Raw genomic sequence first — 13201 nt, forward strand, 5'->3', positions numbered from 1 at the left:
CTGCGGATTCTCTCAAAGTAGGTGGAGGGGTAAGAGGACTTCCCTTTTAAGACACACAAGAAAAAAAAAGTATATTGTTTCCTTCGGCTGCCTTAGCAGCAGATCCCCTTGGGCCTCTATCAATTAAACATGCAAATCTCCTCTCTGAGTCTGATGAAGCAATTAGTCTCATCTTGGCGCTCCTCTGACAAGATTCCCTGACACTTCTGGACCCAATCAGGGGAGAGGGTGGAAGTTGAGAAGTGTTTTATTTTGAGTAATTAATGAGGATCTGATCGCCTGAGTTCTGATCCTTCAGGCTACAGCCCAGTATCTATCTAAGGAAGATTAGTTCAAACGTAGGATGGAATGAACTCCTGTACCTGGCAATGCTCAATTGTGCCATTTTGGCCTCTTGAAAAATGTAAATAAGATTATGAAGTTCAGTTTTGCTCTGATTGGAATGTAAGCAGATGAGCAGTTCCAAATTGATTTGTCTACTGTCTACCTGTCAATCCAAGTCATGGTCTAGCTTCTAGACAGTCTTTCAAGAGATCATCTGGAAATCTCACTCCATGTCTACAACAGGATTTTATGTATATGTTGGCTAGCCTACCCTTCCATTTCCTTTTATCCAATATATTGCTCATCTTGTTTTTTTATTTCCTGCAATAACCCTACAAACAGTGCTGCTGACACAGGTGTTTGTTCCCACAGATGTGGCCATCGGAGTGCCATTTGGCAGACCGGGAAAACAAGGAATGGTCTATGTGTATAATGGCCAACAGAACGGGCTGGACTCCAAGCCGTCTCAAGTATTGCAAGGCTCCTGGTCACCTGGTCAAGTCCCAGACTTCTATGGATTTGCTTTGCGTGGGGCCAAAGACCTGGATGGAAACGGTTACCCAGGTGAGGATGACCTGTGAAAAAGTGACAGAAGCACATCTGAACTTGGCAGAATGCTTGTTTGGCAGGTCTGAGGGTGCAGATATGATGCTTATCATCTGGCAAACTCTTACAACATTCACTTCCAATGGAGCGCTAGATATATCTATCTGGGATAATTTAGCTGCTTTAATAAACCCATACTTCCATTGCAACTTGTAACAAAAAAAAGTGCAGTATGAAGTACTTCCATTCATTGTTTGGTAACCATATCTTCCTCTAACAAATTCCATTTCCCTTCTCATCTAGAGTTCTATTTTTTTCCCCCCTCCAGTTGTTGTATTGGTATGTTGGAATGAACAAGGGAGATGTTGGGGGGGGGGGGCTCCATAGGGAACAGTCATATAAGAGAGTCATAGATCATAGCAGCATAGGTTGGAGAAAGAGGATCAGGAGGGATAACCCCCTCCCCAAGTTCTCAGACTGTAAAAGAGATGGCAGGAGATTTCTATTTTCAGACTTTCAAGGTTGATGTCGGCCTTCCCAGGTATGCCAGACAGAAAATATCACCAAATGATTTAAATCTACTTTATTGTAAGGCTACATTAACAATTTTTTGCAAATCTGAAAAGTACAAATCTCCCGCCATCTCCTTTATAGTCTTTTTCTCCAACCATTATACAGCTGTGGGCTATGCCTTCTCTTATCTGGCCATTCCCCAGGCAGCATCTCTTCTCTCCCCCCCCCCCCCATTTCTCAAGGTCATTCCCACATATGGTTACAGTTGCTGAACATTTCGGAGTCATTGATCATGTTTAGTCCCTTTGGATTAATTTGGGAGGTGTTTTTTTTTCTGATGATTTCTTATACTTTTAAATATTTTCAGATGCCCTCACACCTACTGATGGGAAGTGCCCTTTCGGCAGTCATGCTGGAACATTGGAAATACATAATTGCATTCTTGTTAGGTCTTAAACGGATGGCTGATTGAATGCCCTGATTTAGTTTGCCACAGTTTAACTATTTAGCAGGAGTGAAGGCAGCATCTCTGTGATCTTTCAGAAGTTACAGAGAGGAAGAAGAAAGTCTTCAAAGGATGTTGTAAAATCCACTGCGCTTAACTCATTCCGTTCCAGATAGTCTCTTTCAAAGAACTTTTGTCAGCAATTTTCCAGAAGAAGTACTTGAAGCTAGCAATAAACAAAATGACTTAAGGCTTAAGCTGTCAAGAAATGATCACTCTTACACGTTCATGAGATCTTCTGATCTTAGATTCATACACCCATTTGCTACATAAAGGATGCAGAGAGGACTCAATTGGAATATTGGGGCAGCCCTATCTCCTGAAAGTTAGTTGTAATTGCTTTGAGGCCGTTTCCACAAATTTTGAACGTGTCTGCAGACGATATTCCCTCCAGACCAGTGGTTCTCAGACCTGTGGTCCACAGATCTCTGGGGGACCACAACGTCATCACAGGGACCTGAAGAAATGTTAGGATTTAAATCTTGGTCCGTGGCCATGCTCCATAGCCAGAAAAGATATTTAAAGGGGGTCTGTGGAGAAGAAAAGAATGAGAACCACTGCTCCAGACTGATGCAGTCATGCTCCAGTGATTGGGGAAGGGCCCTGAAGCAATTGCAGCAAGCTTTAAAAAAAAAAAATGCAAGTGCCTTGATGCTCCGAGCAATGCATTCCAATTCTCTGCAGGACCGTAATACAAAGGTCATTCTCTGTGCTAAGCATGCTGTTGTTTCAGCTTTATCTCAAAATAATCATCTAGCTAGCCCAGTAATGACATTTTGATGTGAAAGGCTACCAGGATTCCATTCAGCGTGCACTGTATGATTTTTTCCCCTCCCTAACCAACGAGAAATTACTAGGTTTCACGGTATGCTGTCTAGGCAAAGCAAAGTGTGCTTTTTCTCCTTTGCTTTAAAAATAGCTTCCTGAAATTGTGTCATGATTCGCAGTCACTATTTTCTGCCAAGTGCTCATCAGACCGTCTCTTTCTTTGTCCTGCAGATCTAATTGTGGGGGCCTTCGGAGTGGATAGAACCATGGTTTACAGGTAGGTAAAGTGTCTGGCGACAATGAAGACCAGTCTCCCCTAGCCCTGTGCTGTCTGAAGGATATAGGAGTTGAAATGCAATATATGTAATGCATAGTAAATTGAAGAAACTGATAAAGCAAATTTCCCCTGGAAAAAGTGATGAGATTATGACTCCATTGCAGGATCTCTGTCTCTCTCCCTCTCCCTCCCTCCCTCCCTCCCTCCCTGTCTCTGTCTCTCTCATTGCTTATTGTTTGTTTGAACACTCTGACATATCTTATTACTTGGCTGTAACCCCCATCTTCTGGAACTGCCAAGACAAGTCATGAATTAGGGTGACTCATAAATCACTGAAAACGTCCTCCTTCTCCATGTATACCAATCTTCTCTTGAACTCCGACCCTAACCAAGGGGTTACCGCCATCTTGGATAGCTGCCTCCAAGGCATTTGTCGACAGAGATTTCTGCTAACTTTCCTCAGCCAATGTGATTGCCTTGCCAAGCTTGATAATAACTTAAGTAAACTATCAATTTCCTAAGTCTTTCATTTCTCATTCCAAATAGAAAATTGCTTGCATTCTCTCCCTTTTCTTATGCTTCCTACCACAGAGGACGCCCCATTGTTCATGCCAGTGCCACTCTCAGCATCTTCCCTACTATGTTTAATCCTGAGGAACGGGCATGCACCCTGGAGGGAACTGGCACCCCTGTGGCATGGTGAGTGATCCTGGGAGTTACCTTTTCCCCTTGTCCCTTTGTGGCTCTCTGTTGTTAGAGCTCTTATATCAGTTCAGGAGCGTTTTCCCCTCAGTTCTCAGTAGTTAATGGAGGGCTTGTGTTTATAGAATATGTATGTGAACTGGTTCATTTTTATACCACGTTGAGCATATATAAGATGGTTTGGCTTATTTCAGTGATGGCGAACCTTTTAGAGACCAAGTGCTCAAACCGCAACCCAAAACCCACTTATGCATCGTCGGGTGCCGGGTGGGTGTGGCCCATTGGCTGGGTGTGGCCAATTGGGTGGGCGTGGCCCATTGGGCGGGCGTGGCTGCGGTGGTAACGGCAGACTGGATGGGACTAAAAAGTTCAATCAATCAATTCCAACTTTGCAAGATCTTTTTTTTCCCGCGAGAAGTTGAAATTGACTGATTGAACCTTTTTTTTTTTTTTTTGCACATGGTGGAGGCCTAAAGCGAACAGGTTTTATAAAACCCAGCTGAAGGCCTAGGACTGGGGCGATGGCGCGCGTGCCCACAGAGAGGGCTCTGAGTGCCGCCTCTGGCACCCGTGCCATAGATTCGCCACCACTGGCTTATTTGAACATATCTAAAAGAAAGCTATGTGCCCATTTTGACTACAGGTAATCCTCGACTTAACAATTCATTTAGTGACTGTTCAAAGTTACAACGGCACTGAAAAAAGTGACTTATGACCAGTTTTCACACTTATGACCGTTGTAGCATCCCCGTAGTCGTGTGATCAAAATTTAGACGCTTGGCAATTGACACATATTTATGACGGTTGCTGTGTCCTGAGGTCACGTGATCCCCTTTTGCAAACTCCTGACACGCAAAGTCAATGGGGAAGCCCGATTCGCTTAGCAACAGCTTGACTTACAGTGGTTCACTTAACCACCGAAGCAAGAAAAGTCGTAAAATGGGGCAAAACTCACTGAATAAAGGTTTCACTTAGCCACAGAGATTTTGGGCTCGGTTGTGGTCATAAGTCGAGGACTTACCTGCACACCGTGGGCTGATCTGTATGTTAGTGGATAAAATAGTGAGAACAGAAAGAGGTACAAATGGTTGTGACAGCTGTCGTTACCAACAGTTGCTATATTTACCTGTAGGCTCCTGACTATATAAGGTCTTATCTAGGCATTCTTGGCAGGAATTGATTCTGTAGTTTGGCCTTGCCACCCTGACCCTCTGCAGATGTTGGGGGAGACAATTTATAGAACCCAGAGCCTCAAATTCCAACTAAGAATTCTGGGAGTCCTGACTATCTCAGGGACATAACAATTAGGAACCCTGACTTAGTTACCTTGTCTATGTCCAGTCAGTCACTCTGTTCAAAGCTACCTAAAATCAGCAGCCATTTGGAATGAATCATCTTAAAGGTGGAGGGATGTATTCCAGAAGAGGCTAGACAGCTGTGTGCCTGGGATGTGTTAATTTGGATTCTTACACATAGTTGGGGGGGGTGATGGCTTTAGCATCCCCTTCCATGACTCCATGACTCTAAAAGAGGAGTAAGAAAGTGGTTGTTTAGTGTGATATTTTATGGCAAGAGTGGAATAAGTTACCGCAGGACACTTTCAATTTGTCACTTTCTGCTAAAATAACATGGAAACCACCCATGTGTCTTTTAGATTTGATCTAACTAAAGGATGCTAGTTTTCAGTCTGTGACAAGAGATAGTGAGGGGATTTATTTATAGACAAGAGTTTTTCCAAATGCTCAGCTCCATGGGGTCATCCTGACTGCTTGTTAAACATGTTCTTGAATTGGGCGATTGTCCAGTTCATGACCTGGCTGGGACCACATGGCTGGAAGGAGAGGCTGAGTCAGCCAGATAGGGTCCCACCCACCCCTGTTTATTCCAATCAGGTGTGATGACTTTATTTTTCTCCACTGTTACAACCAATAAAGGTCCCCTAGAATAACCCTTTTTCTATCCTTTCTTCTTGGGCGGAGTTGGGTTTCCATTTGGGTTGCAGTATTGGACCATCTACTCCTCCAGGCACATATCAACTTTACTTTTTGTTGTGACAAAATACTTTTCACTAAGGGATGTAGCCCCAACTATTCTTTTGAAATAGGCCCATATTTTCCAGCCTGAGCATTCCCACACATGCCTAGCTCTCTTGTCATCAGAGCGCATTGTCTCTCACAGATTTCTTATATTGGCTCATTGCTTCTTCTTTTTTTTTTCCATGTGTCAACAGCATCAACTTGAGTTTCTGTCTGAATGCATCTGGGAAGCATGTTCCTGATTCCATTGGTGAGTAACCGCAGGGCACAAAGGGGAAAGGATCTTGCTAGCTGTTGGGCCAATCTAGTTGTCTTCACATGTCCATATTATTGTCAATGCTGGAAGAAGACAGCTGTTTCAGAATCCATCAGAATGACTACTCATACTGTAGATCCAGGAGTTGGTTCAAGCTCCGTGGAGATCAAGATAAAGTCACTTTACTAGGTGTGCTTAGACTCTACAATCAGAAGCTGACAATGAGATCATGAAGTTGTTATGGAGATTAAAAAGACAGCCAAGGCGCTAGCAGTCTGGTAATCAGAAAATGATCAAATAGTAGACAGGTCTGGATAAAGCTAGAATAATCAAGGAAGAAACAAGGTGTTTTGCCTTTGCTGATGAGGAATGTTGTGAATTTTAGTTCAGCATTATAGCGAGAGCTAAAACCCCCCCCAACCTCTGAGGGTGATCTGGAAACATTTGCAACTGTTTTCAAGTCAGCTGGGGTGAGATGAAGATACTGGAAGGGGGGGGACTCCACTTCAGAATATTTTCATTCAGTAGAGAACTCTCCCTCCGATCCTAATTTATCATTGGAAAAGAATGAAAATAAAGGAATAGTCTCTGCCAAACCGGGATTGTGGAGTGCAGAACAGGAGCGACCAGAATGAAGAACAATTCTGTGATGCATCCCCAAACAAATTGGAAGGCTTTTACTGGAAGAATATTCAGCAATATCTGATGGGGTTTAGAGTTTTGTATGTTCTTGAAGAAATCTTAAAATCATCATGGGAAGAGATGGTTTCCTTTATTTTCTTTCCTCACGTCATCCAAATGATAGTGTGAGTATGAAGCTAATAATAAGGATTTTTAAACCTCAGTTTTTACAAGAATCCCTAAATATTGGGTTTTAGGTTGTATTTTAATAATGTGCAGTAATATTAGAACATGGAACATAGAACAAGAGAGTTGGAAGGGGCCTTGGAGATCTTCTAGTACAACTCCCTGCTCGAGGAAGAGATGATATATCATTTCAGACAAATGGCTGTCCAATCCCTTATTGAAAACTTTCAGTGATGGAGTACACACATTTGGAGGCAAGCCATTTCACTGATTAATTAATCTCACTGTCAGGAAATTTCTCCTTAATTCGAGATTAGCTCTCTCTTTAATAAACTTCAACCATTACTCCTTGTCGTGCCCTCAGACACGATAAAGACTGACTCCTTCTTCTCTGTAACAGCCCTTCAAGTATTGGAAGACTTCTATCATATCACCCCTAGTCCGTCTCTTCATTAGACATGCCTGCTTCCCGCAATCATTCATCGTATGGTTGAGCTTCCAAACCCCTTATCATTTTTGTTGCTCTTCTCTGTGCTCTATTCCAAGCGTGGTCTTACCTGCACGGTATAAAGCACACATTGTTTACATGTTTTCTTTTCAAGATGAAGGTTCTGCAGTTAAACACTGTGCACCACCTTGGATGCCTGCATGCTTAATGGCTCAACTGGTGCATGGGAAAGTTGCATTGTTTTTAAAGGAAGTTTTTGAGCTGATATCAGCTTGAGATGGTTCATAATCCAGAGGGACTTGCAGAAACAGACCCTTCTGCAATCCCTTTTGTATGATAGGCCACCAAACTTTTATGTCACAGGGTTGAGCAGACATCAGGCTTATGGGATTTGTTTTTTCTTTCTGATACACCCTTGAGCTTCATCGACTATAGTCAAGCACGGAAGACAATATCTCACTTGGTTCTGCTTTCTCTCTTATTGGGCAGGGTTCGCTGTGGAGCTGCATCTCGACCGCCTCAAACACAAAGGAGCAATAAAGCGGGCCCTCTTCCTGAGTTCCCAGCAATCCCACCTCATTCAGAGCCTCCAGGTCCGCAATGGAGCCAGTTCAGAGTGCCGTGAGATGAAGATTTACCTGAGGGTGAGTTGAGTCTACCTCTGTGGATCCTGCCTTTCCCTCGTCTTGTAAATTGTCTTCTCCAGAATGAGAAACATCCCGTGACCGCGCTGTTGATGCTCATTTTTGCCTTGCTGTCCCAAATAGAACTATGTGTTGTGATGGATGGGAAGCGTTTAGAAAATGACCCTTGCTTTGTGCCCCAGTGAGACAGTGGATTTGCTTCAGGAGGGGGCCTTCAACAGATCTTTCTACCTTGCCCACTAGTGGAGCTACTAGGAAAACACCCTGACTTATAGAGCTGTGCACCTAAGTCGTTGAATCTCTGTTAAAGACCCCAAACAGAATAATATATAGGGAAGAACATCAAATTAAGCCTGGGAAAGCTTGGGTTCCATCTCGGTCCCCAGCCACCTCATCCCGCCTCACCCAAACTACCTCCATTAGGATAAAATTTGAGGCCGCAAAAGGAAAATCTTGTAGAACAACCATGAGCAGCTTTCGAGAGAAACAGTGGAATAAAGATGTAACCAGTTCTGTTTATCACAGATATTCTGACATAATTTGTGGATATTTTAAAGAGAGACCACAAGAAGAGCCTCAAGGACTTGCAGTTCTCAACTACAGAACAACCATTGAGAGCTAGGAGGGTAGGAATATTGTAACTCTAATGCAGCCGGGATGTTGTCGGTTATAAATCTCTGGTTTGCAGAGGAGCCAAGAGAGAACAAACAAGCCCATGTTACAGCATGCGTTTCTTCTTCTTCATGGCTTATTCCCCACCTTGCTTAAGGTCTTCCTCTGTCTCTCCAGAATGAGTCAGAATTCCGGGACAAGCTCTCCCCCATCCACCTGTCACTGAACTTCTCGCTGGATCCGGAGGCGCCACCCGATGCACATGGCCTACAGCCCATCCTTAACTACCACACACGCCACCACATTGAACAGAAGGTATGACCCCACGTAGCCTTTGAAGGTCTCAAAGAAGGCTGTGCCTGGCAGAACAGTGGAATCTGTGAGTGTTGCTTGCAAATGAATGGGATACCAGTGACTTAGAAGGAACTTCCCTTGCTCCTGGTAAAACTTTAGTCATCAGCCAGGGGAAGAAAAGACTATGTGGAGGTCAATAGGTAAATGAAACAAATTCTGTGATTCCTTTTTTCCCCACCCAGCTTAACTTAAGATTGGACATTTTTCAATACCGAAAGGGCTTCGGTGGGGAGGGGGGGTGTCCTGTTTTCTCTAATGCTGGAGAGGCCATTGTATGTCCTGGAAGCTATGCAGCAATTTATGAAAAGGAAATAATATTTTATGATGGCTGGGCTTCATCTGGTTTTGCGCCTTCCCCATAATGTATGATTCAGTTGGCTTATTCTTGTAACCAGAGACCATAATCTGAGGACAAATGTTTCTGTGCAAGTGCTTGATGTATTCTAGGCATGATTTTGGAGGATGGAGCAGCTGCTTAAATGGACTAGAGATGAACAAGCCAGTTTTCAGTCCCTGTATATTTTTTCCCATGGTGCTACCACTCTGGGATTCTTAGAATAGTTCATGGAAACAAAGACATCATTCAGTATAGTACTTTTAACACATGTCAACATGTAGTGTTTCATCTGACTCATAGCTGGAATTCTTTCCCAGGCCCAAATTCAGCTGGACTGTGGAGAGGACAATGTCTGTGTCCCTGACCTGCAACTTGATGTCTTTGGGTAAGTCTTTGCCATGTCATGTCCTGCCGGGCCACAAACAAGGATGAAGGTGGACAACGGCATACTACTTGTATTTCCTTGATATCAAGAAATCCAAATAGACTCCTCTTTCCTAAATCTAATATATTTTGCATTTTGAGCACAGGTCTGACTTTGGAGGAGTCAAGCAATGGAAATGGTCCATGTCCCATTCAGTAATGCTGTTTTCCAATATCTGTTCATTTGCAATTCAGCTCTAGCTTTTTAGTAGGAGTGTATTTAACATCTTCCAGAATACCTCTGGAATGATCAGAGCAGTATTGGAAATCCCTTCTGGTAAGCCCAGAACAGCCCATCGTAAGCTTGAAATGCAACTTGCATGCACAACTTAATGTGCTTTTAGTACTGGGGACCTGTGGCTCAGTATTGTCCCTTTCTTAAACATTGACAATTTGGTATCCCTTCCTGCCATGATATGAAAATACAGGCGTGCAAGATTTCCATCTGGAAAATGTAGCCTTGCCATTCCTTCTGTGTGCAATCATTTTTACTCTTTTGTTATCAGCTGATCCATTCATGGGCTCTTTTAAACGTTTCTCATCTTTTGTGGCTCGTAACACAAACGGACATACACATCAACTTTTATACACATTGAGGGATCGAATCCCTTTTTTTACACTGTCACCTAGCATATTGTTACCAACACAAATAAATATGAAGTGAATGTGCTCTGTGAATCAATAGTATGAAAAAGAAAGACGTTAAATCTTTGCTCAGGGAAGGCTACGTGCCCAACAGACACTTTCTATCTGAATCTCTACACTAGTCAAAAGAGGAAATATGCAGTTGCAGAATACAGGCTCTGCGTGCCAAAAAGTCTCATTTTAATGCTTGGCTAAGAAAGAAATGTCAGAAAGCTTTTGCTGGTCAACGTGGACAAGAATGAGCTAAATCATAGCTGTGCTATCTGACCCCTTCTTGAGTGCAGCCCTAGAGTTATCTAAAAACAATTGTTGTGTTATAATTTTAGTATTAGCAAGAGTCAATGCATTAATTGTATTTAATTTTAATTAAATGTACTGGGAAAGGAAAGGAAATTGCTCTGCTTCTAGTCCAACCACAGCAGGCAGGGACCAGATTGTGAACATTCGTGTAGGGCAGACATGTCAAACACAAGGCCCGGGGGCCAGATGCGGCCCGCAAAGTGGTTTCATGTGGCCCGCGAAGCCATCCTGGAAATAGTGAGGGAACGGGAGCCAATGTACAATTTTGTGGTGGCCATCTTGGCACTTGCCCCAGTGGACCATGCCTTGGCACTTGCCCCGGTCCCACCCCCTTCTGCCAGAGACCCTCAGATCTGTCCCACTCCTGCCCAGGCCCCCACAGGCCCCCTTGACGCGAATGATGTAGAACTGGCCACGCCCACTCCATCCACGCCCACCCAGTAGGCTGCACCCACTCTGGCCACACCCACCCAGCCCCCCAAGGGCAACCGCAATGCTGATGCGGCCCTCAATGAAATTGAGTTTGACACTCCTGGTGTAGGGAGTTGACAAGAGAAATACAGTTTAGCACATTCTAAATGCCAGTGTAGCTCTGTTTGCAATATGCCAGTGCTCGTTGTGGTCTTTTCCCATCGGGTTTTATGCCGTGTAATAACTGTTAGCACAGAACAAAAGAGCAATCCTTTTTCTGTACTGCAGGATCTTTATCTGACATGGACAACAAGCACAGTGGTTTGATTAACGGGTGTAAAACCTAGGAAGGAGCCAAAGTTTTATGTGCTTGAGAAGAACTAACATTTTCATATGTTACACGGTGTGTGTGTGTGTGTGTGTGTGTGTGTGTGTGTGTGTGTGTGTGTGTGTAATACCTTAAACTCTCCAGGCTTCGTTGGCTCCTTGGTTATATAAAACAACTACCTACCAAGGTGGTGGAGAATGGTCTGAAGTTCAGACCGATTTAAATTGTATGCCTGGAAATTTAGAAGACTAAATGAAAGAGACATAAAAGGGCTGCTTTCTCTGAATTCTCTGGATGGTGCCTGAATAATTAGCTTTGCAGCCTTCGATCTGTGCTCTCGCGGTTTTGGGATTTCATTGTGTTTTGAGGCATGCTCTCATTCATTTTGGATTTCACCCTTTGCAGGGACCACACTGTTGCCTATCTGGGAGACAAGAATACAGTGAACCTTTCGTTCCGTGCGGCGAATCGTGGAGAAGGTGGTGCCTATGAAGCTGAACTCCATGTGACAATCCCACCCGAGGCAGACTATACAGGAGTTCAACGCAACTATGGGGTAGGTGCTCCGTAACAAACCTTCTCCCTCAAATGACGTCACATCCATTAATTGTAAAAACAGAGCACAAGTACAGTATGGGGACTGCTCTCCAAAGTCAGAAGCCCCGGGACGCATCTTCTCTTCTCTGAGCAAAGTGTAAAAGATTGTGAATTGCGGGGGTAGGTTGTGAATTCCAGCATGTCAATATTTCTGATTTCTAAAGGAGCAAAAATAAAACAGGTTTTTTTTTGACATTTCAAAAAAGAACACATTCAATTAATTCTTGGAAGCTTATGCCATAATAAATATGCTAGCCGAAAGTACCACGTGACTCATTATTTTAAAAAAACAATTAAGCCTTCATAAAGCGACACTATCTCAGTTGCCAATCAGTGCAGTCCTCAACTTTCAACCACAATTGAGACCAGAATTTCTGTTGCTAAGTGAGAGAGTTAAAGTGAATTTTGCCCCGTTTTACAACCTTTCTTGCCACGGTTGTTGGGACGCAGCGAACGGTCATAAATACGAACCGGTTGCCAAGCATCCGAATTTTGAACAAGTGACCAATGGTCATAAGTGTGAAAAACGATCATAAGTCACTTTTTTCAGGGATGTTGTAACTTCGAATAGTCACTAAATGATTGTTGTTGAGTCAAGGGCTTACCTGTATTGAGCAGATGTTCATGCTCCTCGCCCACCATCCCAGAAGATTCTGGGAATGACAAGAATGAAAAGGCTACGGCAGTTACCCTGCTCTTTATTCTATTTTTAAAAAATGCATTTTTGGCTGGCATTTTTGATCAAAGCCCCCCTTTTAAAAAAAAATCTTTTAAAATTGAAGAATCAACGAAACATATGGGTGGTAAACACCATCTTAGGAAATCCTTTTTAGGGATGAAGTTGTGCAAAAATGTAGAAACCTAATGGTTAAGTACATAAAAACATTCTCCTCTTTTATGTAGCAGAAAGGAATGCTTTCACTAAGCCGAGGGCTACTTGTTTCATATATACGTGATTCTAAATATTTCAACAGAACCGTTTTTACTCCCGGACAGACTATAGCAGATGAAATGGATTGATGCTCACATGAAAAGCTTGTTGAGGTTTCTATCTTAACAGTGGGAATTCTCACAAGTAGGACAAGAGAATGGCAGCAGCTCAGGCCTCTTTGCTCTCTAGCCATTGGTATCCCAAGCGTATTACCTTTAACTTGGATGACGACATGCGACTAGTATCCTCCATGGATTTGTCTAAATGCTCTTTTTTCTTTGTCTTTCCTTTAGAACATTTCCAGCCAGAGCTGCCACTATGATACCATGAATGACACAAATATGGTTATCTGTGACCTTGGCAATCCAATGAAAGCAGGTGTCAGCGTGAGTGTTGGTGCTGTGTACTAAGGCAGTGGTCCCCAAAACCTTTTTCGC

The 13201-nt window shown here is 43.3% G+C and overlaps 1 protein-coding gene across 1 annotated transcript in view; it reads left to right on the forward strand.

The window, feature by feature from the left end:
• ITGA5 (integrin subunit alpha 5) overlaps positions 1-13201 on the forward strand; it is a 79367-nt gene that overhangs the window by 55369 nt on the left and 10797 nt on the right. Inside the window, exons 13-21 of the mRNA XM_015816765.1 lie at positions 697-888; positions 2888-2933; positions 3525-3632; positions 5866-5921; positions 7672-7826; positions 8616-8753; positions 9447-9514; positions 11642-11792; positions 13058-13150. Coding sequence (XP_015672251.1) covers positions 697-888; positions 2888-2933; positions 3525-3632; positions 5866-5921; positions 7672-7826; positions 8616-8753; positions 9447-9514; positions 11642-11792; positions 13058-13150 — 1007 coding nt within the window. The remainder of the gene's footprint in view (positions 1-696; positions 889-2887; positions 2934-3524; positions 3633-5865; positions 5922-7671; positions 7827-8615; positions 8754-9446; positions 9515-11641; positions 11793-13057; positions 13151-13201) is intronic.

Source organism: Protobothrops mucrosquamatus, unplaced genomic scaffold, assembly GCF_001527695.2.
Source record: "Protobothrops mucrosquamatus isolate PMUCROS unplaced genomic scaffold, P.Mucros_1.0 scaffold492, whole genome shotgun sequence".
Classification (NCBI taxonomy): domain Eukaryota; kingdom Metazoa; phylum Chordata; class Lepidosauria; order Squamata; family Viperidae; genus Protobothrops; species Protobothrops mucrosquamatus.